Here is a 26,927-nt window from a genome sequence, read left to right as displayed (position 1 = left end):
ATATTTTCGTATGTAATGCACATAATAATTAATGAAACATTAGTAGACCAGCATTATGTATTTATTGCTTACTATATTTAAGATTCTTTTTTTGTCAGATACCCTTCAAGGCTGAATATATTTGGGTATGACATGAAGCAGCATAGTGGCACATATGTTACTGATAATGAATATCTTAAGATATTCGGTAAAAGTGTAGGTCCTGGATGTGATTTTAATTGTTTCTCTTACAATATAGAAATCTATACATTGTGAAAGAATAGTGATAATGAGTAGTTCGGACTGCTTGGTATTCTTCAATAAAATATTTGTTATGCAGATCAGAGCAGGTATGTGGAAATATATGGGATATCCAGCTTATATCCAGTGCAAATCATCAACCATAGGAATGTTCAGTAATAGATGGTAGAAAAATGCCTATAAATGGGTTCGGTCATAGAAATACCAGCACGTATATATGTCTAAAGTGAATGGTGTGTGAGCTTGCGCTTATGATTAAGGCACTTAAGAAGAAGAGCGAGTGAGTGAGTATGGTTTTATGCCACTTTTAGCAATATTCCAGCAATATCACAGCCAACAGGGTCTTCGGCGCCTTAACCACTAGGCTACCCCACCTCGCCAGAAGAAGAAGAAGAAATTATTTTCTCAAAGTGTCACATGCTGTGGTACAAAATGTATAGATATAGTATGATACGTTAAAAAGAGCACCCGGCCAGTTGGCCTACGAGACACTAATTACTTGATGGTATAAATAAAATATAAAAGTGAATAAGATAGTTATAACTACACACACACACACGTACGCACGCACGCACACACACACACACACACACAGTAGGTAGGTTGTGTCAAACACCAATAAATGTTGCAGGTTGTTAAGCAGCTATGAAGATATATGTGACTTGCATTTGCATGCATAATGTAGCATATCCAATACAACTAAAGAAACCATTCTCTTCCCCGCCCGCCCCCACCCATCCCACACCCAATTCACGGGGTCATGTTCACTCTCTCCGACTTGTTAAGTTATAATTAAACTTTTGAATCATGCGAGATTATGGTCTGACAAAAGTGTTCGTCATATCAGCAGATTAATGATGAAACCCTTGCCATGCCGACATTATCTTATTCTCATCTATTTTTGCAATCTTTTGCTCAGTTTCTACATTCAAATTTCTGGCTAGTGAATTATTGTGTGGGCTAGTAACTTTCAGGCATAGGTAGCCCGACTGGGTAACAAAATTTGGAAACCAGTTCGCACACTGACTTGTAATATACTCATGCCAATAATGGTTGTCACCCCCTTCAGTTTTTTTAATTGGAGAGAGGGTGTGTTTGGGGTGGGGTTGGGGTGGGAGGGGGGTGACAACCATTATTGGCATGAGTATATATTAAACATGTTATGCACACCCGCCCTCACCTTCAGTCTGAATGAATAGAACATAGCCGATGTAAAACCTCTCCCGTCTTTCATTCTGTGTGGGTTAGTTTTATATCCGATATACCCTTCCCGTCTTTCATTCTGTTGGGGGTAGTTTTATATCCGATATACCCTTCTCGACTTTTATTCTGTATGGTGTAAGTTATATATCCGATATACCCTTCCCGTCTTTCATTCTGTGTGGCTTACTTTTTTTATCCGATATACCGTTCCCGTCTTTCATTCTGTGGGGGTTAGTTTTATATCCGATATACCCTTCCCGCCTTTTATTCTGTATGGTGTAAGTTATATATCCGATATACCCTTCCCGCCTTTTATTCTGTGAGGTGTAAGTTATATATCTGATATACCCTTCCCGCCTTTTATTCTGTGAAGTGTAAGTTATATATCCGATATACCCTTCCCGCCTTTTATTCTGTATGGTGTAAGTTATATATCTGATATACCCTTCCCGCCTTTTATGCTGTGAAGTGTAAGTTATATATCCGAAATACCCTTCCCGCCTTTTATTCTGTATGGTGTAAGTTATATAACCGATATACCCTTCCCGTCTTTCATTCTGTGTGGCTTACTTTTTTTATCCGATATACCGTTCCCGTCTTTCATTCTGTGAGGGTTAGTTTTATATCCGATATACCCTTCCTGCCTTTTATTCTGTATGGTGTAAGTTATATATCCGATATACCCTTCCCGCCTTTTATTCTGTGAGGTGTAAGTTATATATCCGATATACCCTTCCCGACTTTCATTCTGTGAAGTGTAAGTTATATATCCGATATACCCTTCCCGCTTTTTATTCTGTGAGGTGTAAGTTATATATCCGATATACCCTTCCCGCCCTTTATTCTGTATGGTGTAATGTATATACATGTATCTGATATACCCTTCCCGCCTTTCATTCTGTGAGGTGTAAGTTATATATCCGATATACCCTTGCCGACTTTTATTCTGTATGGTGTAAGTTATATATCCGATATACCCTTCCCGACTTTTATTCTGTATGGTGTAAGTTATATAACCGATATACCCTTCCCGTCTTTCATTCTGTGTTGCTTACTTTCTTTATCCGATATACCGTTCCCGTCTTTCATTCTGTGGGGATTAGTTTTATATCCGATATACCCTTCCCGACTTTCATTCTGTGAGGTGTAAGTTATATATCCGATAGACCCTTCCCGCCTTTCATTCTGTGAGGTGTAAGTTATATATCCGATATACACTTCCCGCCTTTTATTCTGTGTGGTGTAAGTTATATATCCGATGTACATGTATACCCTTCCCAACTTTCATTCTGTGTGATGTCGTATGATGACAATCAATGACTGTTTACCAACAACATTGCACACCTGTAATACTGCTGAAACAAATACATGCTCATGATATAGTCAGAATTGTACATTCGACTCTGCTTTTAGTAGAGATTACTTATGGACGTGGAAAAGGTTTGGCCTCTTCTGTTGATATATCCGACATACGCCCTTCCCTCCTTTTTTCATTGTGATGGAAGTTATATATCCGACACATCCCCTTTGCCTTTCAGCCTGAATGATAAGCATGTGCAACGTGAGCGACCCACTCCCTTTACAATTTATGTACAAAGTATGTGACACCCCCATGCAGCATGTAAAGTACAAAATCAATGACCGCCCTACCAGGCCCCTCACTATTCCCATAATGTTTAAGCATCGTTTTTAAATTTTGTCATGTACAAAACATCTCTCTCTCTCTCTCTCTCTCTCTCTCTCTCTCTCTCTCTCACTCTCTCACTCACTCACTCACTCACTCACTCACTCACTCACCCACCCACCCACCCACCCACCCACCCACCCACACACACACACACACACACACACACACACACACACACACACACACACACACACACACACACCAACCCTAGTATTTGTGTACAAAATAGATGTCCCTTCTACCTCCCCAGAACAAAATGGGTGACCCCCCTAAAATCATCATCACCCCCCGCACCCCAAGCTATAAATTATAAACGGTCCCAAATGTGATTTGTTTGGCTTCAGCTTTGAGCCGTACCCAATACAGCTGAACTATGCAACCAATTTAAAGTAAAGGATCATTTAAAATGCAGCAAATTCGGTCACAAACACCTGAATACGGAAATGTTTTCACAGTTACATAGCTTATTACGACAAAATCAGAATTATTTCAGAACACAATAGGGTGTTTGAATTATTTCCATTAACGTGGCCGATTATATGATATTTATTACGTGATGTAAATTACATGATGCTTGCATTATAAAACAACAAAGTTAATGAAAATGAAACGTCATACACCATGAGAGGTTTGCTTGAGTGGGAATTGCCACACGATATAAACGATTGAATAACTGGCGAGTACAAAAATAATTAGAAACTCTTAAGGTTCTTCCAACCTATATTGGAAAATTAAATGTGAGCTACATATTTGCAGAGGAATATGGAAATATGTAACTGATAATTTTCAGTGTCTCCTCACAAAAACATTAACTAAATCATATTCCGCGCATAGATCGCCTTAAGTTTTAGAGTTAACCGGGAGCAGTACTGCAGTAAATAGGGTTTTACGAAATTGTGGACTGTTTATCCCAGTTCTGGTCGTATCCCAGTTCTGGTCGCTACACTCGTTCACCCAGCAGCTTTTGTTTTGGAATTCCAGATCAGTGGAGCGCGATAAGAACAAAGGTGCGCTTTGTATTTTGTTCCCTGTGAAATTTGGTCACACACACTCTTGGCCCCCGCGCCAGTTGGTCACTGTGTTATATTGGTTACTGTGTTATTTGGTCTTGTAAGCTTTGGAATTTATGAAATGACTGTGACAGAATATATAGCGAACATATTTATTTATACATGATATTTTACATGATTCCACTAGGATTACATTTCACAGTGAACAGTAGAATCACTTACCCATGACCACTACTCCTTCCTAATCTGTTCAGGGTGGTGGGTAGACGAGGATGAACCTATATGAACATAGCCAGAGCCTTATATATTGCATCTCCACTGTCTGTACTGTCATTACCTTCTTTAAGACGTTGAGCATTAAATAACAAAACAAAAAAATGACACAATCTTAAGCCACTCCGAAATATTACAGATTATCTTTATCGTTTAATTTTAAAATATTGTTACCATCTATATTATTTCTGTTTTTGAATAATTTTTCATGGACTCGAAACGGTAAGTCTCGTAGAACTACGTTGAACTGACGCTCAGCAAGGAGGTATAGGTGAGATACTCGGCTCTCAATTTCGTAAATCCCCGTGAATTAAAAACAACAAATCAAACTGGTCGTAATAAATTGGAAAGATATTGAGGGTTTGCCGTTCACTTTGTAGTCGTCCTCATTCACATGAGTCTATATATAGCCTGTTTTTTATATATATTATATAAGAAATTAATATTTTTAATGAGATGTTTTTTTGTTTTATACCTAAACTGTGACACTGAACATTCTGTTTTACTGTCCTTTGTGGACATACTTTTAGTTGTAGTCAGCATGCTTTCATCGCGATATGGCTACAGTATTGCCGATGCGCTGTGAAAAACTCACTCACTCACTCACTCACAAGATTATGCATGTAGAGCACTTTGCGTCATAGTTAATGTCATCATTGGTGGAATGACCTGTTACACCAAAACGAGTTAGCGGCCGTATTACCCATGGGTCAGCACCACTATTGCACCACACTATGACATTTCGAATCCCCCTGTGTGTTCAGCCTTACAATATATAACTCTGACCTACTTAACGTGCCCGAACTTATCTGTGCTGTGGACGAGTGTACTGTGCACCGTCTCGTGTGACGGATCGACGTACAGTAATCGCTGAAGACGGTAAACGACGGTAAACCATCTGAACGTGCGCCTTTCCATTTGTAGCAAAACTGAGGGACATTCTACAACACTGCAGTTAATCGGTTTTCTCATCAAAGTGACAATGTCAAAGCTAGAAGAGGTCAAGAAAGAAATAGCCAAATACGACTACGTCCGGCTGTCTCTGTGCGACCTGAACGGCACGTATCGCGGTCAGCTGGTTGCGGGACGCCATGCAGCGAGTTACTTGGAAAACGGGCTCAACTTGTTTGAAGGTAAGGCAGCAAATCACCTGCTTTACACACCCGACGTCGCTGTAGTTGGTGTAGGGTGTGCATCGTTGAGCCTGAGGTTGTAATGACGGGCATACAAAGTAATAGTGTTTCATGTGGAGGTTGTGAAGTCGGGTATATGAAATAATGCTGCTAGATGTTTAGGTTGTGAGGTCGGGTATATGAAATAATGCTGTTGGATGTCGAGATTGTGATATCATGAATATGACATAATGCTGATGAAAGTTGAGATTGTTAAGTCAGGTATATGAAATAATGTTGGATATCGAGGTTGTGGAGTCGGGTACATGAAATAATGCTGTTAGACGTTTAGGTTGTTAAGTCGGGTATATGGAATAATGTTGGATATCGAGGTTGTGGAGTCGGGTATATGAAATGGTGCTGTTAGACGTTTAGTTTGTTAAGTCGGGTATATGAAATAAGGTTGGATATCGAGGTTGTGGAGTCGGGTACATGAAATAATGCTGTTAGACGTTTAGGTTGTTAAGTCGGGTATATGAAATAATGTTGTTGGATATCGAGGTTGTGGAGTCGGGTATATGAAGCAGTACTGTCGAGATTATGAAGTCGGGTATATGAAATGACCTGAGATTCTAACGATTTGATTGGATAACCGATGACCTCTCAGTTCACTCTCCTACCCAGAGTTCCATGCGGCAAGCCAGCATAGTATCTCTGCCACAGTCATCGCTGCGCCGGAGTGTGCTCTCAGTTAGGTCTCGTTGTGACGGAACTACTTGTTCATTCATAACAAATACGTGAATTCATTCATTTTACAACTTAGATGCATTGTGGGAATGTAAACATTGCGAACGTTGCCGTGTCGCTATTTAATTGTGAGTCGAACTGAGACGTTATATCCGTCGAAAAACATAAACGCAATGTTTCCACCAGTGATGTTAGCCGAGTGAAGCAGTTGCAAACCAAGGAACGGGGTGCTACGGAGTAGTTTATTGTAGGAGGCTGTACGAGAGGCGATGACAACTGACATGTATCGTGACGTCGGTAACCAAGGGGACAGACGAGTGACGGCAATACAGTGTGACGTCATGCAAAAGTGTACGTCAGAACAAAATTCTTTCGCAACCTCTTTATGAAACCGGTTTCGGTTTGAAACCACAACAATACCAAAACTACGCTATTTTGTCAATTTAATGCATGTAAGACGCGGGTAATAAATAAAATACCACACTCGGTCTCAGTACATACGAATTATACGAAACTCGTGACCTTCCTATGGAATCTGACCTATAATGAGACCTCGTGTAGTATTCTCTATATATGCACCCACATCCAAAGACACAGGTTTGATTCCCCACTTGGGTACAGTGTTTGAAGCCCATTTCTGGTGTCTCCCGACGTGATATTACTGGAGTATTGCTAAACGCGGCGTAAAACTAAACTCACTCACTCACAACAGTAAACCAGTAGATCATTAAGTGTGTTATTGTTGATGTAATCAGTTGCTCTCCTGATGAACAGATGAGATACACCAACGAGTATTACGGCCAGTATTAACCATACCACTACTGCACCACACCATGACCTTTCAAATTCCCCCAGGTTGTTCAAATACCTCTGACCTACTTACCAAGCCCAAGTGTAGCTGTACTGTGTATCCGTCACATCTTCACAAGGATCGACGTACAGTTCACGGCAAACAACCATCAACTGATCGTGTTCGCCCTTTCAATTGGAATTATATATGACATAGCCGATATACACACCCAGGTATTTTGTTTTCGATACTTTTAACAAATACAGTACAACCAGAAATTATTGAGAATATAAAGATTGTAATTTTTTTTTTCACTCATTACTCACGTATTAAATGTGAATATTAGCAGAACATAACTCCTGATTCAAAGACAGGTGAACAGTTAGTATTTTGTCAAGTCACCATGGGCAGCAATGCAGGCTTCAATGCGGCGGGGCATACTACTGATCAAAGAAGTTAGAAAGTCGTGGTCCATACTGTCCCAATATCGGACCACCTCTTCTTTCATTTCAGCAATATTTGTCAGAATTGTCTTATTGACACTTTCCTTCATAAGTCCCCAAACATTTTCTTTTGGATTTAGGTCAGGGCTATAGCTTGGTCAATCATAATGTCATATTTTGGGTCCGAAACCAGGCCTGTGAATGCTTTGAACGATGTTTTGGTCGTTGTCCTGCTGGATAATCCAAAAATTTCCATAGAACACGTGAGCAGATGGAAGTAAATGCCCCTCGAGAATATCTGTGTACCGCTCACTGTTCATATTCCCTTCAAATACACAGAGGGGCGTTGCCCCTAACACAGATATGCCACCCCAAACGTTAAATTTCGGACTGTGCTTTGGGCGCTGATACAAAGTTTTTTTCAGTTTGTTTGGTCCAGAATTTCAGTGTATTAGGAAACAGTCACACAGACTTTTCATCTGAGAAAATCACATTGTCCCAGTTAAACTTTCTATGCTGTAAGCACCAGTTCAACCTTCGCTCCCTTTGTTCAGGTTTCATGATCGGGGATGGAATTCCTCGACATTTCTGCCAACCCACTGCATGCAGCTCAGTTCTAATTGTCTCCTTACAGACAGCCACAGTTCCTCTATCAATTATATCCAGCCTTAAGTTTTCTAAACTCCTTCGTTTGTTTTTAGAAACAAGAATACCAAGCCGCCTCCTGTCACCGACAGTCAATTTTCTGGGTTTACCTGCGCCTCCCTGGTGCTCAATGCCATATCCATTTGCAATATTTTCCAAAACACGATAAACAGTGGCCAAAGGGATGCATGTTCTACTTTAAATCACTTTAGCTGATCTGATGTCTTTGTTATAATACTCTAAAATCAACTTCCTCTTCTCTAAATCATCCATACTGAGGATCACTGAAAATGTCGTCTGCCAGCAAGTAAACAAAAGGGGATAACTCTTCACAAACTAATGAAAAAGGATTAACACAGTTGTCTCTCTTGAATGAAACCAAGCACTGGATAGCTGGTCAAGGTTGTTTATACTAGAAATCCAATTAAACATATTCCTAAAATTCTCAATAATTTCTGGTCATACTATAGAATTTGATTGGCTTCAACTTTCAGCCATAACCAAAGCGATGCAACTAATTTCAAGACCATCAATGCAGCAAATTGGGTTACGATAAGCATGGGTTACTGAAAACCAATAATTATTCTAACCCGGATCTTCACTGGTTTGTCGGAGTATGTAAAGTAATGATGTTTGATGTCGAGTTTGTGATATCGGAGTACGTAATATAACGATGTTTGATGTCGAGTTTGCGATGACGGATTATGTAATGTAACATTGTTTGATGTCGAGTTTGTGATGTCGGACTGTGTAATGTAACGATGCTTGATGTCGAGTTTGTGATGTCGGAGTATGTAATGTAACGATGTTCGATGTCAAGTTTGTGATGTCGGTGTCTGTAATGTAACGATGTTTGATGTCGAGTTTGTAATGTCGGATTATGTAATGTAACATTGTTTGATGTCGAGTTTGTGATGTCTGAGTGTGTAATGTAACGATGTTTGATGTCGAGTTTGTGATGTCGGAGTGTGTGATGTAACGATGTTTGATGTTGAGTTTGTGATGCCGGAGTGTGTAATGTAACGATGTTTGATGTAGAGTTTGTGATGTCTGATTATGTAATGTAACGATGTTTGATGTCAAGTTTGTGATGTCGGAGTATGTAACGTAAGGATGCTTGATGTCGAGTTTGTGATGTCGGAGTATGTGATGTAACAATTCTTGATGTCGAGTTTGTGATGTCGGATTATGTAATGTAAGAATGCTTGATGTCGAGTTTGTGATGTCGGAGTATGTAATATAACAATGTTTGATGTCAAGTTTGTGATATCGGAGTATGTAATGTAACGATGTTTGATGTCGAGTTTGTGATGTTGGATTATGTAATGGAACGATGCTTGATGGTGAGTATGTAATGTAACAATATTTGAAGTCGGAGTATGTAATGTAACAATGTTTGGTGTCGAGTTTGTGATGTCGGAGTATGTAATGTAACAATGCTTGATGTCGAGTTTGTGATGTCGGACTATGTAATGTAAGGATGCTTGATGTCGAGTTTGTGATGTCGGAGTATGTAATGTAACAATGTTTGATGTCGAGTTTGTGATGTCGGAGTATGTAATGTAACAATGCTTGATGTCGAGTTTGTGATGTCGGAGTATGTAATGTAACAATATTTGAAGTTGGAGTATGTAATGTAACAATGTTTGGTGTCGAGTTTATGATGTCGGAGTATGTAATGTAACGATGTTTGGTGTCGAGTTTGTGATGTCGGAGTATTAATGTAACAATGCTTGATGTCGAGTTTGTGATGTCGGAGTATGTAATGTAAGAATGCTTGATGTCGAGTTTGTGATGTCGGAGTATTAATGTAACAATGCTTGATGTCGAGTTTGTGATGTCGGAGTATGTAATGTAACGATGTTTGATGCAGAGTTTGTGATGTCGGAGTATTAATGTAACAATGCTTGATGTCGAGTTTGTGATGTCGGAGTATGTAATGTAACAATGCTTGATGTCGAGTTTGTGATGTCGGAGTATGTAATGTAACAATGCTTGATGTCGAGTTTGTGATGTCGGAGTATGTAATGTAACGATGTTTGATGCAGAGTTTGTGATGTCGGAGTATTAATGTAACAATGCTTGATGTCGAGTTTGTGATGTCGGAGTATGTAATGTAACAATGCTTGATGTCGAGTTTGTGATGTCGGAGTATGTAATGTAACAATGCTTGATGTCGAGTTTGTGATGTCGGAGTATGTAATGTAACGATGCTTGGTGTGGAGTTTGTGATGGCGGATTTTGTAATGTAACGAGGGGCGGTGGGGTAGCCTAGTGGTTAAAACGTTGGCTCGTCACGCCGAAGACCCGGGTTCGAATCCCTACATGGGTACAATGTGTGAAGCCCATTTCTGGTGTCCCCCGCCCTGATGTTGCTGGAATATTGCTAAAAGCGGCGTAAAACCAAACTCAGTCAGTCAGTCAGTCAGTCAGTCAGTAATGTAACGATGCTTGATGTCGAGTTTGTGATGTCGGAGTGTGTAATGCGATAATGCTTGATGTAAGTTAAGAATGTTGAATCTGGAGCTTGTGATGTCGGCGTATATTAAGTAATGTCTGCTGCCGAGACTGCCGGTATATATAATCTAATAATGTCCATGTCGTGGTTGTGATGTTGGCGTATAGAAAGTAAACATGTTCACTGTCGAGGCTGTGATGTCGGTGTGTAGTTGTATATGCCCACTTTAGAATTGATGTCACAGCGCATATAGTTCTTCTGTACAAATTAGCGATTGTAAAGTAAGTACATGTAAAGTAATGCTGCCACTGCCGAGATTTTGATGTGGATGTATGTACGAGCGGCTATCAATAGGGCTACATGTGATAAGATGTCACGTGACCGGAAACTAGTGAGTGTGCATGTCAATTTATGTTTATGTGAATGATAGAAACCATTCTTCAATATCATGCAGTCATTTTTATCATGTACATATCAGAAGTATTTTAGGCTCAAAACTTTTTGATAGTCCCTCGTAACTTAATAGTTTGTCAGGTAGAGTTAGTTTGTTGTATTGGTGTATGTGGAGAAATAGTTTCATTTCTATCATGTCAGTGTATTTAAAGAAATATTATCTTACCTCACACATAAATGTCGCTTTCTGATTGGCTGAGCGCTCTTCTATTATTTTCAATGTACCCCGCTTACAAGCGAGTAACATTTCAATGTACCCCGCTGTCAGTGGCAACTCATTTGGTACTTCGTGGTAGTAATTCTTCATCTCGAATAACATTGAATCACTTATGATGTACGGAAATTACCGATGTTTTGCGAATGTAAATGGAAGGGAAATAGTGTGAATCTGATTTTTTGTCAGCAAAATCTAGTGATGGGTTTAAAAAGATTTGTACCCGTGCTTCAAACAATTCAAAATTAACATTCGGGACCCATGGGTTGATGTACCCTGATGTTTGCTTATGTTCCCCTCGACCTTCGGGCTCAGGGAACATAAACAAACATCGAGGGTACATCAACCCATGCCCCCCTCGTGACCAGTGAACAACTTATATTGTCTTAGACAGAGGTTGTGATGTCGGTTTATATAAAGTACATACAAATTGTATATCAGATATCAGGCTGTGACAATGGTTACACTTAAGTCGGTGCCTCATTGCATATTCAACACGGGCACGAAACTGGATACGTGACTGCAAATATGGTTTCGCCGATAGCAGGTTTAACTTGAGGTGTTCCGCGATCTAACCCACTCAGCCGTAATGGCGTAATGCCAAATATAACATCTGTTGCATTTGACCTTTTGCGAAAAGCATTCATAGCTTCGGCCTTGGGAGCAGTGCCAATGTACACTTGTCAGAGGGGTACGCATAGTACGTGATCTAGACTACCAGTTGTGAGTGAGTGAGTGAGTATGGTTTTACGCTGCTTTTAGCAATATTCCAGCAATACCGCGGCGGGGGACACCAGAAATGGGCTTCACACATTGTACCCATGTAGGGAATCGAACCCGTGTCTTCGGCGTGACGAGCGAATGCTTTAGCCACTGGGCTACCCCACCGCCCCTGCTGTAACGATGTGCGGTCAGTATGATGAGGACAAAACAAGACAGTCTTTTCTTTTCATGACATCCCCCATCCACATTGCTTGAATATTGCTAAAAGCGACGTAAAACTAAATTCACTCACTCACATCGTTACAGGGATGTATTCAGTAACCAGTCGTCCTTCCCGTTCTCATAGGACCGCCACAAGGGGCACAGTTCCTCAGGAATTTCATAGTCGATGACAGCGTCTATAACAGAACATCTCTGGGTTCTTGGTAACTAGAAATACCCCTTAGCCGACGACAAATAAGGCAAGCTGGAATGTAAGTTGTAGGATGAGGTAAATTGGTTTCTGACTCTTGAAGTAATTGGGAATACAACTGGCTCAGCGGGTTCCCGAGTAATTCACAGGTCATAAACATCCCTACTGCTGTCATTTGCTAATAAATGAGGTAACGATACTCCTTATTAAAATGCCCCACAGTGATTCCGGACTGGTCCCCAAGTCAACACATGCGGCTTAAATGAATCAGATTGTTGGACGACTGAATCTTCTGAACCACCTGAGTTCCCACGTGGTCCATGGTTTCAATGCTGTCATATAATGTTATTGATCTACACATTGCAGGGGTCTTGTTGGCTGGTCCAAGAACGGAAAAGGTTTTCATAGAACACCCAAAGATGTTCAACTTTGGCAGCATGTTGAGCTACCCCGACCCTGACACGCTGAGACCAGTCCCTTGGGTTGCTGACGGGGTCAAGGTCGCTGAAATGTTGTGCGAGTCTCGATGGAAGAAAGGCGGTGTTCCCCAGGAGGCGTGTCCACGATACGTTACTAGGAAACAATTGAAGAGGTTAGACGAACTTGGATACAAATTGTATTCGGGCTATGAAATTGAATTTAAAATGATGCATAGAGATACTATGGAACCTGTGTTCTATGGCCAAGACGCATACAGCCAGAGGTTACTAAACAAGCAATGCAGAACTTTACTTCACTTTGACAAAAACTTAAAGGAATCTAACATTGATGTTGAGCGGTATCATCCTGAGTTTGGTTCTGGACTGTTTGAAGCTGTGACCAAACCAAAGTATGGCATAGAGTGCCCAGATATGGTCTTAAACTTGAAACAGGGCCTCATGGAGATGTCAGATGTGAAAGATGTAGTTATCACCTTCATGTCGAAACCGGAACTGGACAACAAACCAACAGGAATTGGTGCCCATTTCAATTTTTCACTTTGGAACCAATCTGGAGACAGCCTTTTCTATGATGCTGACGCTCCTGATAATCTATCTGTTATGGCAAAGCAGTGGATTGCTGGCATCATGAAACACAGTAAGGCACTGTGCGCTTTTACCAGCCCCACCGTCAACTGCTACAGGCGACTTCATCAGCCCTTTTTCCCTTCAGCAATATTCTGGGGTATAGAAGATCGTGAGTCCTGTTTCCGAATCAAGAATGACGGTCCTTCTGGTACATACATCGAAAACAGACTTCCCAGTGGAAAGAGCAACCCTTACCTCATTGTGGCGTCTACCATTGCTGCAGGGCTGGACGGTGTCATCAACAAACTGGAGTGTCCACCGCCGGGAAAGACAGAAAAGACAGAGAACCTGCCCAGCGCCCTATCTGAAGCTCTTGAGGAACTGGAACGGGATGAGGCATTGGTAGATGCCCTGGGCAGTGAACTGGTGGCGTGGTTCGTGAAATGCAAGAGAGATGGGGAGATAGCCAAGTATAAGGACTTGGAGACTGACGAGGAACGATTTGCTTTAGAGAAAGAGGTGTATTTTCTATGATACAAAATTGAAGGAATATGGCATTACTGTTTCTCGCAAGAAACTTGTGATACAACTTATTGTCTGTCTCACTGTAGTTATAATGTGTCAGAAAAATACCGATAGTACGTTTAGTAAATACCTTAGTTTCTTCTCTTTTTCCGATCTGTAAAAGCTTAATTCGAACCTATGCTGTTGTTTTTAATTCATTCATGATATGTTTTATGTCAATACCCTGTTCTGTAAAACAAATATTCAATGAACTCACACAGTCATTTTCTGCCGACGTGGTGATGCTGTGTTGCAACATCTCCACCACCACCCACAAACGTCATTGTATCCCAATTGCAGATGGATGTCCTCCTGTTGATCACTGAATTGTTGTTCAGGTCCTATAGCTAGAATATTGCTGCGTGTGGCGTTTTGCAAAAAAACCAAAGCACGTTATTGGTGGGAGTTGAAGGTATCCTTAATTGTTGACCATCTTCATAGTTTTCTCTTCCCCTCCTGATATTGTCCATCTCTTAATATTGACACAAGAAGGGGGGACATCCTCTAAACTTGAAACCATGCACGCACGAACAGCTGTAGGGTGAGTGAGTATGGTTTTACGTCGCTTTTAGCAGTATTCCAGCAATATCACGGCAGGGGACACCAGAAATGGTCTTCACACATTGTACCCATTGAATCGAACCCAGGTTTTCAGCATGACGAGCGGACGCTTTTCCCATTAGACTACCCCACCACACCAAACTGCTTTAGAGATTTATGCCTTCCGTGGATATTTTTCATGAAAAATTACATTGTCGTTGGTAAGAGGACAATTCTATCTGAATCAGACATTTCTACATATGTAGCAATAAGGATTCCACATTAGCTTTAGACTGAGTGACTGACTGAGTTTGGTTTTACGCCGGTTTTAGCAATATTCCAGCAACATCACGGCGGGCATTAGCTTTAGAAGCGTCATTGACACATATAGTAGTAATGAACAATATAGGAAGGAGAAACAATGTTGTTATTATGCTTGAAACGAAATGGCTACTCGATGTTGATCGGTGTTGAATGCTGATTCATAAACACCGTGACTTTATTGATTATTGATTTCTTATCATTGAAAGACTTTTTGATTGCTTTGATTATAATATATTCAAACCATGTACCATTGCTTCTGCTGGAAATAAAAAACAAAACAACTATATGGGCAAAAACAAAGTGTTTGTCCCTATTTACATCAAAAGAGCATGTTTAGTGACTTTCATGCCTACAGATTTATACTACTCAAAGTTTGATTCGGGTCATCATATTAAAGGTTATACATATTGTGAAAGGGACACTATTGCGTGAAGACATGTTTAATGAAAAAATGTCCTTGACACGTAAATCATAATGACAACAAACACGTAGCCAGTAATGTTTGTGATCACCCGTGACTATGAATGTAACTGCCAAATACTGAAAGGTCAAAAGCTAACGAAAACAAATTCATTGTCAGAAAAGATCGAAAGAAAAATTCAACTATCATTAGTGCGTATTTCATCCATGTGATGCGATCACATTGTCTCGTGCACTCAAGAACTGTCTTAGTGGTTGCCAAGATTATTCCTCTATTGAGCAAGGAAGGGTTGAGTGGGAGGGTACGGTTTTACACCACTTTTAGCAATATTTCAGCAATAACATGGTGGCGGACACCAGAAATGGGCTTCACGCATTGTGCCGTGCAGGTAATCGAAGCCGGGTCTTTGTCGTGACGAGCGAGCGCTTTAAACAGTAGGCTACCCCACTGTCCCGCAAGAGCTCTAATTGGAGATTGATTTTTGAGAGTTTTATAGGCATTCGGCAACTAGGCCCATTAACACCTTGCCCATCATAAAGGTTTGCTAATTTTCTAAACTTTTATAAAGTAGTAAAGCTGCCACACACCTCATTATAATCAAGAATGACATTTCAGACCTCTAAGGAAGGACAGGGCGAAGTGAGAGGATGATTTGAAGCTTGTTACCCTTGTGGCCGAACTAACATGGGAGGTCAGCTGAGGACATCGGTCTCCTGCTCTAAGTAGGTATAAATACCTTGGCACGTTGGGCAAGATAACACTAGGATTGGGCCTCAGGTACAGATCCAGAAGGCCACTCCCGAAGAGGACACCTGTCATGTTGCACCCCTTTAGGACAGAACTCTCGGGACAATCATCAGTTACATTGGCATCCCGAAGTCTTCTGATATCATCAGATTTTTATGCTTGGGATTCTCCAGTTGTACAAGCTGTCTCTGTGTGTATTTGGTTCCAATGCTGCCTGTAAACACAGAATATAACACCGTGCACCTTATATAGCAATTACGTGTCGTTACGTGTCAGCTACATGGTACAGCATGTTGGGAACCGATGACATGTGTCAACCAAGTCAGCGAGCCTGACCACCCGATCCCTTTAGTTGCCTCTTACGACAAGCATGGGCTACTGAAGATCAATATTCTAACCCGTACCTTCACAGGTAGAAACATAATATAGGTGTGTGGGTTTGGGTGTGTGTGTGGGTGATTGTGAACTGTCTGTTCTGTTTGCTCTGCATAGCAGACTGAAAAAAAGGGTGAGGGAACAGGGGGTCAAAACAAACCGAGTGGATCCCTCGTCAACCGACACACCGAGAGCGCTGAATCAACGACCAAGGATGCTTCAGTTCCTGCAACACATGTGCTATAGAGAGTGACATTCGATGAATATTAATACTGAAAGGGACATTAATGTTTCCGAGATTGGCGATAGACCTTTGGTACAGCCGTCGAGATTCTGTTAACTTCATCAGTACATAACATTAACTTGACACAACCGCCCTGTCACGAAAGAGAAATTCATCCATGGTGTACTTTGTATAAAATTCGGAATATTTATTCACCTGTACTTTAACATGTTTAAAAAATCTTCAGAAGGAATTATACATAATGTTTTGACATTGGTCGTACAGTCTTATAAATGGACGCATCTGTATCGCTTAGGCATGCCAGAAATCTGATATTGGTTTGGAATACCTGGGCACTCTGAACGTTTGTAGGTTTGTCAACACCATAGCTGTGCCTGTAGGTCTCACCAAGGTAGTAAACATGTGGAAGGACATGATACAGATTACAAATGAAATTGTTATACTTTTTAAAAGACAGAATGACAATACATTACATTTGGTTATTGGTCCCTTCATACAAAACAGACATATAAATGTACATTATAAAGAAAACAAAATAACATGTCAAACCAATAGAAATATTTAAACATTGTGACCTAAACTATATTTACATTTTGAAAGTTGATCCAAACATACCTCTTTGTCATCCTTGCATACGTAACCCGTGAAGATGCGGGTTAGAATTGATCTTCTGCAACCCATGCTTGAAGTGAAAGGCGAACGGACATAAGCTCAGAAGAGTATAAATATGGAGGACAAAACACTTTGAACCTCACCTTATGGACGTTCGTGGCTCCATGGACTCATACAAGGTTAATGTCAAATTTCAAGTAAATGTACTTCTTGCTGTGTAAAGAACTGTTGAGATGCTGGGTTCTTCTGAACCACCCGAATCCCCACGTGGTCCATGGTTTCAATGCTGTCATGTAATGTTATTTATCTACACATTGCAGGGGTCTTGTTAGCCGGTCCACGAACAGAAAAGGTTTTCATAGATCACTCAAAGATGTTCAACTTTGGCAGCATGTTGAGCTACCCCGACCCTGACACGCTGAGACCAGTCCCTTGGGTTGCTGATGGAGTCAAGGTCGCTGAAATGTTGTGCGAGTCTCGATGGAAGAAAGGCGGTGTTCTCCAGGAGGCGTGTCCACGATACGTTGCTAGGAAACAATTGAAGAGGTTAGATGAACTTGGATACAAATTGTATTCGGGCTATGAAATTGAATTTAAAATGATGCATAGAGATACTATGGAACCTGTGTTCTATGGCCAAGACGAATACAGCCAGAGGTTACTAAACAAGCAATGCAGAACTTTACTTCACTTTGACAAAAACTTAAAGGAATCTAACATTGATGTTGAGCGGTATCATCCTGAGTTTGGTTCTGGACTGTTTGAAGCTGTGACCAAACCGAAGTATGGCATAGAGTGCCCAGATATGGTCCTAAATATGAAACAGGGCCTCATGGAGATGTCAGATGTGAAAGATGTAGTTATCACCTTCATGTCGAAACCGGAACTGGACAACAAACCAACAGGAATTGGTGCCCATTTCAATTTTTCACTTTGGAACCAATCTGGAGACAGCCTTTTCTATGATGCTGACGCTCCTGATAATCTATCTGTTATGGCAAAGCAGTGGATTGCTGGCATCATGAAACACAGTAAGGCACTGTGCGCTTTTACCAGCCCCACCGTCAACTGCTACAGGCGACTTCATCAGCCCTTTTTTCCCTTCAGCAATATTCTGGGGTATAGAAGATCGTGAGTCCTGTTTCCGAATCAAGAATGACGGTCCTTCTGGTACATACATCGAAAACAGACTTCCCAGTGGAAAGAGCAACCCTTACCTCATTGTGGCGTCTACCATTGCTGCAGGGCTGGACGGTGTCATCAACAAACTGGAGTGTCCACCGCCGGGAAAGACAGAAAAGACAGAGAACCTGCCCAGCACCCTATCTGAAGCTCTTGAGGAACTGGAACGGGATGAGGCATTGGTAGATGCCCTGGGCAGTGAACTGGTGGCGTGGTTCGTGAAATGCAAGAGAGATGGGGAGATAGCCAAGTATAAGGACTTGGAGACTGACGAGGAACGATTTGCTTTAGAGAAAGAGGTGTATTTTCTATGATACAAAATTGAAGGAATATGGCATTACTGTTTCTCGCAAGAAACTTGTGATACAACTTATTGTCTGTCTCACTGTAGTTATAATGTGTCAGAAAAATACCGATAGTACGTTTAGTAAATACCTTAGTTTCTTCTCTTTTTCCGATCTGTAAAAGCTTAATTTGAACCTATGCTGTTGTTTTTAATTCATTCATGATGTGTTTTATGTCAATACCCTGTTCTGTAAAACAAATATTCAATGAACTCACACAGTCATTTTCTGCCGACGTGGTGATGCTGTGTTGCAACATCTCCACCACCACCCACAAACGTCATTGTATCCCAATTGCAGATGGATGTCCTCCTGTTGATCACTGAATTGTTGTTCAGGTCCTATAGCTAGAATATTGCTGCGTGTGGCGTTTTGCAAAAAAACAAAAGCTCGTTATTGGTGGGAGTTGAAGGTCTTCTTAATTGTTGACCATCTTCATAGTTTTCTTTTCCCCTCCTGATATTGTCCATCTCTTAATATTGACACAAGAAGGGGGGACATCCTCTAAACTTGAAACCATGCACGCACGAACAGCTGTAGGGTGAGTGAGTATGGTTTTACGCCGCTTTTAGCAGTATTCCAGCAATATCACGGCAGGGGACACCAGAAATGGTCTTCACACATTGTACCCATTGAATCGAACCATGGTTTTCAGCATGACGAGCGGACGCTTTTCCCATTAGACTACCCCACCGCACCAAACTGCTTTAGAGATTTATGCCATCCGTGGATATTTTTTATGGAAAAATTACATTGTCGTTGGTAAGAGGACAATTCTATCTGAATCAGACATTTCTACATATGTAGCAATAAGGATTCCATATTAGCTTAAGACTGAGTGACTGACTGAGTTTGGTTTTACGCCGGTTTTAGCAATATTCCAGCAACATCACGGCGGGCATTAGCTTTAGAAGCGTCATTGACACATATAGTAGTAATGAACAATATAGGAAGGAGAAACAATGTTGTTATTTTCTTGAAACGAAATGGCTACTCGATGATGATCGGTGTTGAATACTGATTCATAAACACCGTGACTTTATTGATTATTGATTTCTTATCATTGAAAGACTTTTTGATTGCTTTAATTATAATATATTCAAACCATGTACCATTCCTTCTGCTGGAAATAAAAAACAAAACAAAACAACTATATGGGCAAAAACAAAGTGTTTGTCCCTATTTACATCAAAAGAGCATGTTTAGTGACTTTCATGCCTACAGATTTATACTACTCAAAGTTTGATTCGGGTCATCATATTAAAGGTGATACATATTGTGAAAGGGACACTTTTGCATGAATACATGTTTAATGAAACAATGTCCGTTGACACGTAAATCATAATGACAACAAACACGTAACCAATAATGTTTTTGATCACCCGTGACTATGAATGTAACTGCCAAATACTGAAAGGTTAAAAAATAACGAAAACAAATTCATTGTCAGAAAAGATCGAAAGAAAAATTCAACTATCATTAGTGCGTATGTCATCCATGTGATGCGATCACATTGTCTCGTGCACTCAAGAACTGTCTTAGTGGTTGCCAAGATTATTCCTCTATTGAGCAAGAGCATTAAAGATCACATGCAACCAAAAAATCAAACATAATTAAAACACAATTATCACTTATTCATGACATATAATATACATTGCTGGTAATGAAAAAACATATAAACAAAATTATAAGCGTACAATCGCAAATCAAAAGTGCAAAACTGTGTACTTCGGTTTACTTCCCAAGAAACGAAGCAGCCGGGATACCGAACCCAGTCAGAGCGGGTGGGTGTGCACTCAAGTGTAACGGCTGGTTCCTTTGCAGATGCCTTCACGGCTCATTGTGTGTGTGTACATGTATATATAGAGATGTTGGGTTTTGTAAATACATGCTCATTTTTTGTGTATAACATTTTGCAATTAACAGACATCATAACATGTCATGTGTTCAAGTATCACACCTGCCTGTCTGTGTAATTACATAATGTGACAGAGACCAAACTCGGGCAATAAATCAATGCATTTTGTTTATGGTGTATAGCCTGATTGGTGTTAAGTTCAAATTGCATGTGGTCAGTGATAGCAGCTGTGTATTGAATATTGTCAGACAGGCAGGCAGACACACAGGTGTCAATAAAACAAGACGTTGAGTTTTGTCTGTGACAACGACATATCTATATCACAGTTAGAAATTCTGTACAACGCTAAATAATGACATTGCTTTTAAGTATCGAACTGAGAAAGTGACTCGGTAAGAAGAACGTGTGGTGAAATAGACAAATGAAATTATATAAACAGTTAATTTACTGTCATAACATATAAAAAGCTCGCGCCTGTGAGATATCAACAAAACATTAGAAAAATAGCTCACACCAAAGCCTTCACCGAGTATTCACCCGACAACCCGCTTCCAAGCTGCGCGAACCGATTTCACTGCGCACGTGCTATGAGCGCAGCCCAGCTGTTGTAACCCGTTTTCCCCAGAAAAGTCGGGGGAAAATTAGTGAAACGTTTGAACTCCGATTTCGCGCATTTTTTTTAATCGCGTTATTTTTTAACTTTATAAGTTGAATTTGCATTTTTGACAATTTGTTTCGGTACGTCCATACCGAAAGGTATCAGAATCTGCAAAGTTGTGTTTTACGTTGCATGTGACCTTTAAGTGAGTGAGAGGGTATGATTTTACACCACTTTTAGCAATATTTCAGCAATAACATGGTGGCGGACACCAGAAATGTGCTTCACGCATTGTGCCGTGCAGGTAATCGAACCCGGGTCTTTGTCGTGACGAGCGAGCGCTTTAAACAGTAGGTTACCCCACCTACTGAGCTCTAATTGATGATTGATTTTTGAGAGTTTAATAGGCGTTCGGGCAACTAGGCCCATTTACACCTTGCCCATCATAAAGGTTTGCTAATTTCCTAAACTTTTATAAAGTAGTAAAGCTGCCACACGCCTCATTATAATCAAGAATGACATTTCAGACCTCTAAGGAAGGACAGGACGAAGTGAGAGGATGATTTAAAGCTTGTTACCCTTGTGGCCGAACTAACATGGGAGGTCAGCTGAGGACATCGGTCTCCTGCTCTAAGTAGGTATAAATACCATGGCACTTTGGGCAAGATAACACTAGGATTGGGCCTCAGGTACAGATCCGAGAAGGCCACCCCCGAAGAGGACACCTGTCATGTTGCACCCCTGTAGGACAGAACTCTCGAGACAATCATCAGTTATGTTGGCATCCCGTCTTCTGATATCATCAAATATTTATCCTTGGGACTCTCCAGTTGTACAAGCTGTCTCTGTGTGTATTTGGTTCAAATGCTGCTTGTAAACACAGAATATATTAATACCTGTGCACCTTATGTAGCAATTACGTGTCGGTCACAACTGGTACAGCATGTTATGCCACGACAATAATCGTTTCATCAAAACATTCAAAATGACAACCTCACAGTTCTAATTTGTATTGGGGGCACTGTTATCAGCAACACACTTTAGGATGGAAAAGGAAAAACAGTGGTAAGGTACTGCAGCTTACGTGGGAAAATGTAAGTAGATATGTGGCTTGGGGTACGTTGTTTCATTTTGGACATGAATTGCCGATTCAAGGCCACAGATGTTTTGTGTGAAATAAGGCGTTCACACTGAAACATAATATAGGTGGGTGATTGTGAACTGTCTGGAGTGCTCCAGGAACGTAGCCCTGCAAAGCAAACTGACAAAACGACAGGGTGTTGGGACAGGGGGTCAAAACAAACCGAGTGGATCGACGACCCAGGATGAATCAGTTTCTGCAACACATGTGCTATAGTGGGTGACATTCGATGATAATATGAATACTGAAAAGGACATTAATGTTCCGTAGATTGGCAATATACCGTTGGTACACACGTCGAGGTTCTGTTAAGTTCATCAGTACATAACATTAACTTGACACAACCGCCCTGTCACGAGAGAGAAATTCATCCATGGTGTACTTTGTATAAAATTCGGAATATTTATTAACCTGTACTTTAACGTGTTTAAAAGCTCTTCAGAAGGAATTATACATAATGTTTTGACATTGGTCGTACAGTCTTATAAATGGATGCATCTGTTTCGCTTAGGCATGCCAGAAATCTGATATTGGTTTCGAGTACTCGCGCACTCTGAATGTTTGTAGGTTTGTCAAGACCATAGCCGTGCTTGTAGGTCTCACAAAGGTCGTAACATGTGAAAGGACATAATACAGATTACAAATGAAATTGTTATACTTTTTAAAAGACAGAATGACAATACATTACATTTGGTTATTGGTCATTTCATACAAAACAGACATATAAATGTACATTATAAAACATACAAAATAACATGTCAGACCAAGAGAACTATTTAAGTATTGTGAACTAAACTACATTTACATTTGGAAAGTTTATCCAAACATACCTCTTTGTCATCCTTCCATACGTAACCCGTGAAGATGCGGGTTAGAATTGATCTTCTGCAACCCATGCCTGAAGTGAAAGGCGAGCGGACATAAGCTCAAAAGAGTATAGATATGGAGGACAAAACACTTTGAGCCTCACCTTATGGACGTTCGTGGCTCCATGGACTGATACAAGATTAATGTCAAGTCTCAAGTAAATGTACTTCTTGCTGTGTAAAGAACTGTTGAGATGCTGGGTTCTTCTGAACCAATGCTGTCATGTAATGTTATTTATCTACACATTGCAGGGGTCTTGTTAGCCGGTCCAAGAACAGAAAAGGTTTTCATAGAACACCCAAAGATGTTCAACTTTGGCAGCATGTTGAGCTACCCCGACCCTGACACGCTGAGACCAGTCCCTTGGGTTGCTGATGGAGTCAAGGTCGCTGAAATGTTGTGCGAGTCTCGATGGAAGAAAGGCGGTGTTCCCCAGGAGGCGTGTCCACGATACGTTGCTAGGAAACAATTGAAGAGGTTATACGAACTTGGATACAAATTGTATTCGGGCTATGAAATTGAATTTAAAATGATGCATAGAGATACTATGGAACCTGTGTTCTATGGCCAAGACGAATACAGTCAGAGGTTACTAAACAAGCAATGCAGAACTTTACTTCACTTTGACAAAAACCTGAAGGAATCTAACATTGATGTTGAGCGGTATCATCCTGAGTTTGGTTCTGGACTGTTTGAAGCTGTGACCAAACCGAAGTATGGCATAGAGTGCCCAGATATGGTCTTAAACTTGAAACAGGGCCTCATGGAGATGTCAGATGTGAAAGATGTAGTTATCACCTTCATGTCGAAACCGGAACTGGACAACAAACCAACAGGAATTGGTGCCCATTTCAATTTTTCACTTTGGAACCAATCTGGAGACAGCCTTTTCTATGATGCTGACGCTCCTGATAATCTATCTGTTATGGCAAAGCAGTGGATTGCTGGCATCATGAAACACAGTAAGGCACTGTGCGCTTTTACCAGCCCCACCGTCAACTGCTACAGGCGACTTCATCAGCCCTTTTTCCCTTCAGCAATATTCTGGGGTATAGAAGATCGTGAGTCCTGTTTCCGAATCAAGAATGACGGTCCTTCTGGTACATACATCGAAAACAGACTTCCCAGTGGAAAGAGCAACCCTTACCTCATTGTGGCGTCTACCATCGCTGCAGGGCTGGACGGTGTCATCAACAAACTGGAGTGTCCACCGCCGGGAAAGACAGAAAAGACAGAGAACCTGCCCAGCACCCTATCTGAAGCTCTTGAGGAACTGGAACGAGATGAGGCATTGGTAGATGCCCTGGGCAGTGAACTGGTGGCGTGGTTCGTGAAATGCAAGAGAGATGGGGAGATAGCCAAGTATAAGGACTTGCAGACTGACGAGGAACGATTTGCTCGAGAGAAAGAGGTCTATTTTCTATGATACAAAAATGAAGGAATATGGCATTACTGTTTCTTGTAAGAAACTTGTGATACAACTTATTGTCTATCTTACTGTGGTTTTACTGTGGTACAAACATAGCGATAGTACGTTTAGTAAATACCTTAGTTTCTTCTCTTTTTCAGATCTGTAAAAGCTAAATTGACACCACTGCTATTTTATTGAATTCATTCATTATATGTTTTATATCAATACCCTGTTGTGTAAAGTTAGAAGAGTTGATGCACCATAGTGTTCACATTTTGTAGAAAGTTTGCAGAAACAAAATATGCTTTAGAGAGAGAGAGAGTGAGTATGGTTATACGCCGCTTGTATCATTGTCGTTGGTAACAGGACACTTCTGTCTTAATCAGACATTTCTACATAGGTAGCAATAAGGGTTCCACATTAGCTTTAGAAGCGTCATTGACACATATTAGTAATCATGGACAATATAGGAAGTAGAAACAATTATATCATTAGGTTTAAAACGAAATGGCTACTCGATGATGAGCAGTATTGTCTACTGATTCATAAACACCATGATCTTGACTGATTATTGATTGCCTATCATCGAAAAACGTTTTGATCGCTTGAATTATAATGTATTCAAACCATGTACCCTTGCTTCTGCTGGAAACATTAAAAAATATATCGGAAAAAAAAAGTTTATCCCTATTTTCATCAAAAGAGCACGTTTATTGACTTCCATGCCAGCATAATTATACTGCTCAAAGTTGGATGGAGGTCATCATATTAGAGTGAGTGAGTGAATTTAGTTTAACGCCGCTTTTAGCAATATTCCAACAATATCACAACCAGGGGCCCCATGTGGGGTCTTCGGCTTGACGAGCGAACACTTTAACCACAAGGCTACCCGGCCGTCCCTCATCACATTAAAGGTAATACGTGTTTTGAAATATTATTGCATGAAGACATGTTTAATAAAATAATGTCCTTTGACACGTAAATCACAATGACAACAAACACGTAGCTAATAATGTGACTATGAATGTAACTGCCAAATACTGAAAGGTCAAAAGATAATGAAAACCCGGGTATTCAGTGTGACGTCACTAGGTTACCCCAATGCCCCGCAAGAGCATCAAGGAGGGTCAAGGGGTAGTGAGAGGATGATTTGTAGCTCGTTACACTTGTGGGCAAACCGGCAGAGGTCTGGTGACTGAGCTGGCCACTCCACGCGGACATTGGTCTCCTGCTCTAAGTAGGCATAAATGAGCAAGAGAACACCAGCATTCGGCCTTAGGTACACATCCAGAATGCTACCCGTGTAGCGCTGACCTATCATCTAGGACATGGATATAGAAGTAATCTTAGGCAACGTTGTAATCCCGACATCTTATCCTTGTCAATCTCCAGCAGTACGTGCAGCCTTTGTGTAAGTTTGGTTCAGAGGCTGCCTGTAAACACAGAATATATATGGCACTTAAGACCTACAAACTGTCACGAGTGTGTTACTTATCCTTCGTAGCACTAGCATGGTTAAAGAGCTGAAATATCCTGAAAACCGGAATATATGCACAGTGCAACTACATACACATCCTGACATTTTAACCCCTGAAGATCCAGGTTAGAATTCATCCTCACCAACCCATGCATGTCGTAAAGGGAGGATCGGGTCTAGCATGGTTTACTCCCATAAGAACTAAATCCCAAATTAACTACATGGATTATTAGGGATTAATTATCTGAGTAGAGGCACTCCCATGGCATGTAATGAGCCCAGCCCAGAAGAACTACATGCTTAAAATCCTATTGACCAGTAATTATGTTGTTGTAAAGGTAATCTAATAACCGGCTTTTCACACGCATGGTTCAACCAAGGAGTTGACAATGTAAAGTTATTCATGTTTATCTTCCAACAACGACTTACAGATATAGGACACCAAAGCTGGCGCAACGATATCAATACATCAAAACATCTAAATCAATACTCACAGTTCAAATACGATCTCCAACTGGAACCTTACATCACAGAACTAAAAAGTAAAGATCTCATACGTGCTCTCTGCAAATTTCGGATTGCCCACAACGATTTTAAAGCCAACATCTTTTGTCATCAGGATGTGCCTATTGAAGAGCTCTACTGTACATTCTGCAATTCCCCACAGATTGAAGACGAAAAACATATATATATCTTCTTTTCTTGTAAACAGTACCAACACTTCCGCGAAAAATATCTCATCCAACTTAGAAATGTATATAAGGGCCCACTCTCACTCCATAATATTTTAAGCTCTAAACATCCA

The 26,927-nt window shown here is 40.7% G+C and overlaps 2 protein-coding genes across 4 annotated transcripts; both read left to right on the top strand.

Annotated features, from left to right (window-relative positions):
• Positions 1–5,083: 5,083 nt before the first annotated feature.
• Positions 5,084–24,965, top strand: LOC124278284 (glutamine synthetase-like). 3 transcript variants are annotated; one of them, XM_046714011.1, is made up of 2 exons: positions 5,084–5,546; positions 23,486–24,965. In XM_046714011.1, the coding sequence occupies exons 1-2, from the start codon at positions 5,396–5,398 to the stop codon at positions 24,658–24,660; spliced, it is 1,326 nt and encodes a 441-aa protein (XP_046569967.1). In that variant the 5' UTR covers positions 5,084–5,395; the 3' UTR covers positions 24,661–24,965. The 3 variants fall into 3 exon arrangements, with proteins under 3 accessions (XP_046569967.1, XP_046569966.1, XP_046569968.1); XM_046714010.1 differs by lacking the exon at positions 23,486–24,965 and adding an exon at positions 12,777–15,141 and having other exon boundaries at positions 5,091–5,546; XM_046714012.1 differs by lacking the exons at positions 5,084–5,546; positions 23,486–24,965 and adding exons at positions 12,356–12,471; positions 12,777–15,141.
• On the top strand, positions 15,892–18,836 carry LOC124278285 (glutamine synthetase-like). The gene is made up of 2 exons (XM_046714013.1): positions 15,892–15,988; positions 17,565–18,836. The coding sequence occupies exon 2, from the start codon at positions 17,618–17,620 to the stop codon at positions 18,377–18,379; it is 762 nt and encodes a 253-aa protein (XP_046569969.1). The 5' UTR covers positions 15,892–15,988; positions 17,565–17,617; the 3' UTR covers positions 18,380–18,836.
• Positions 24,966–26,927: the final 1,962 nt, after the last annotated feature.

This window comes from Haliotis rubra, unplaced genomic scaffold (assembly GCF_003918875.1).
Source record: "Haliotis rubra isolate DU_JTF1 unplaced genomic scaffold, ASM391887v1 Scf234, whole genome shotgun sequence".
NCBI lineage: Eukaryota > Metazoa > Mollusca > Gastropoda > Lepetellida > Haliotidae > Haliotis > Haliotis rubra.
This window is presented reverse-complemented; position numbering and strand designations above follow the sequence as displayed.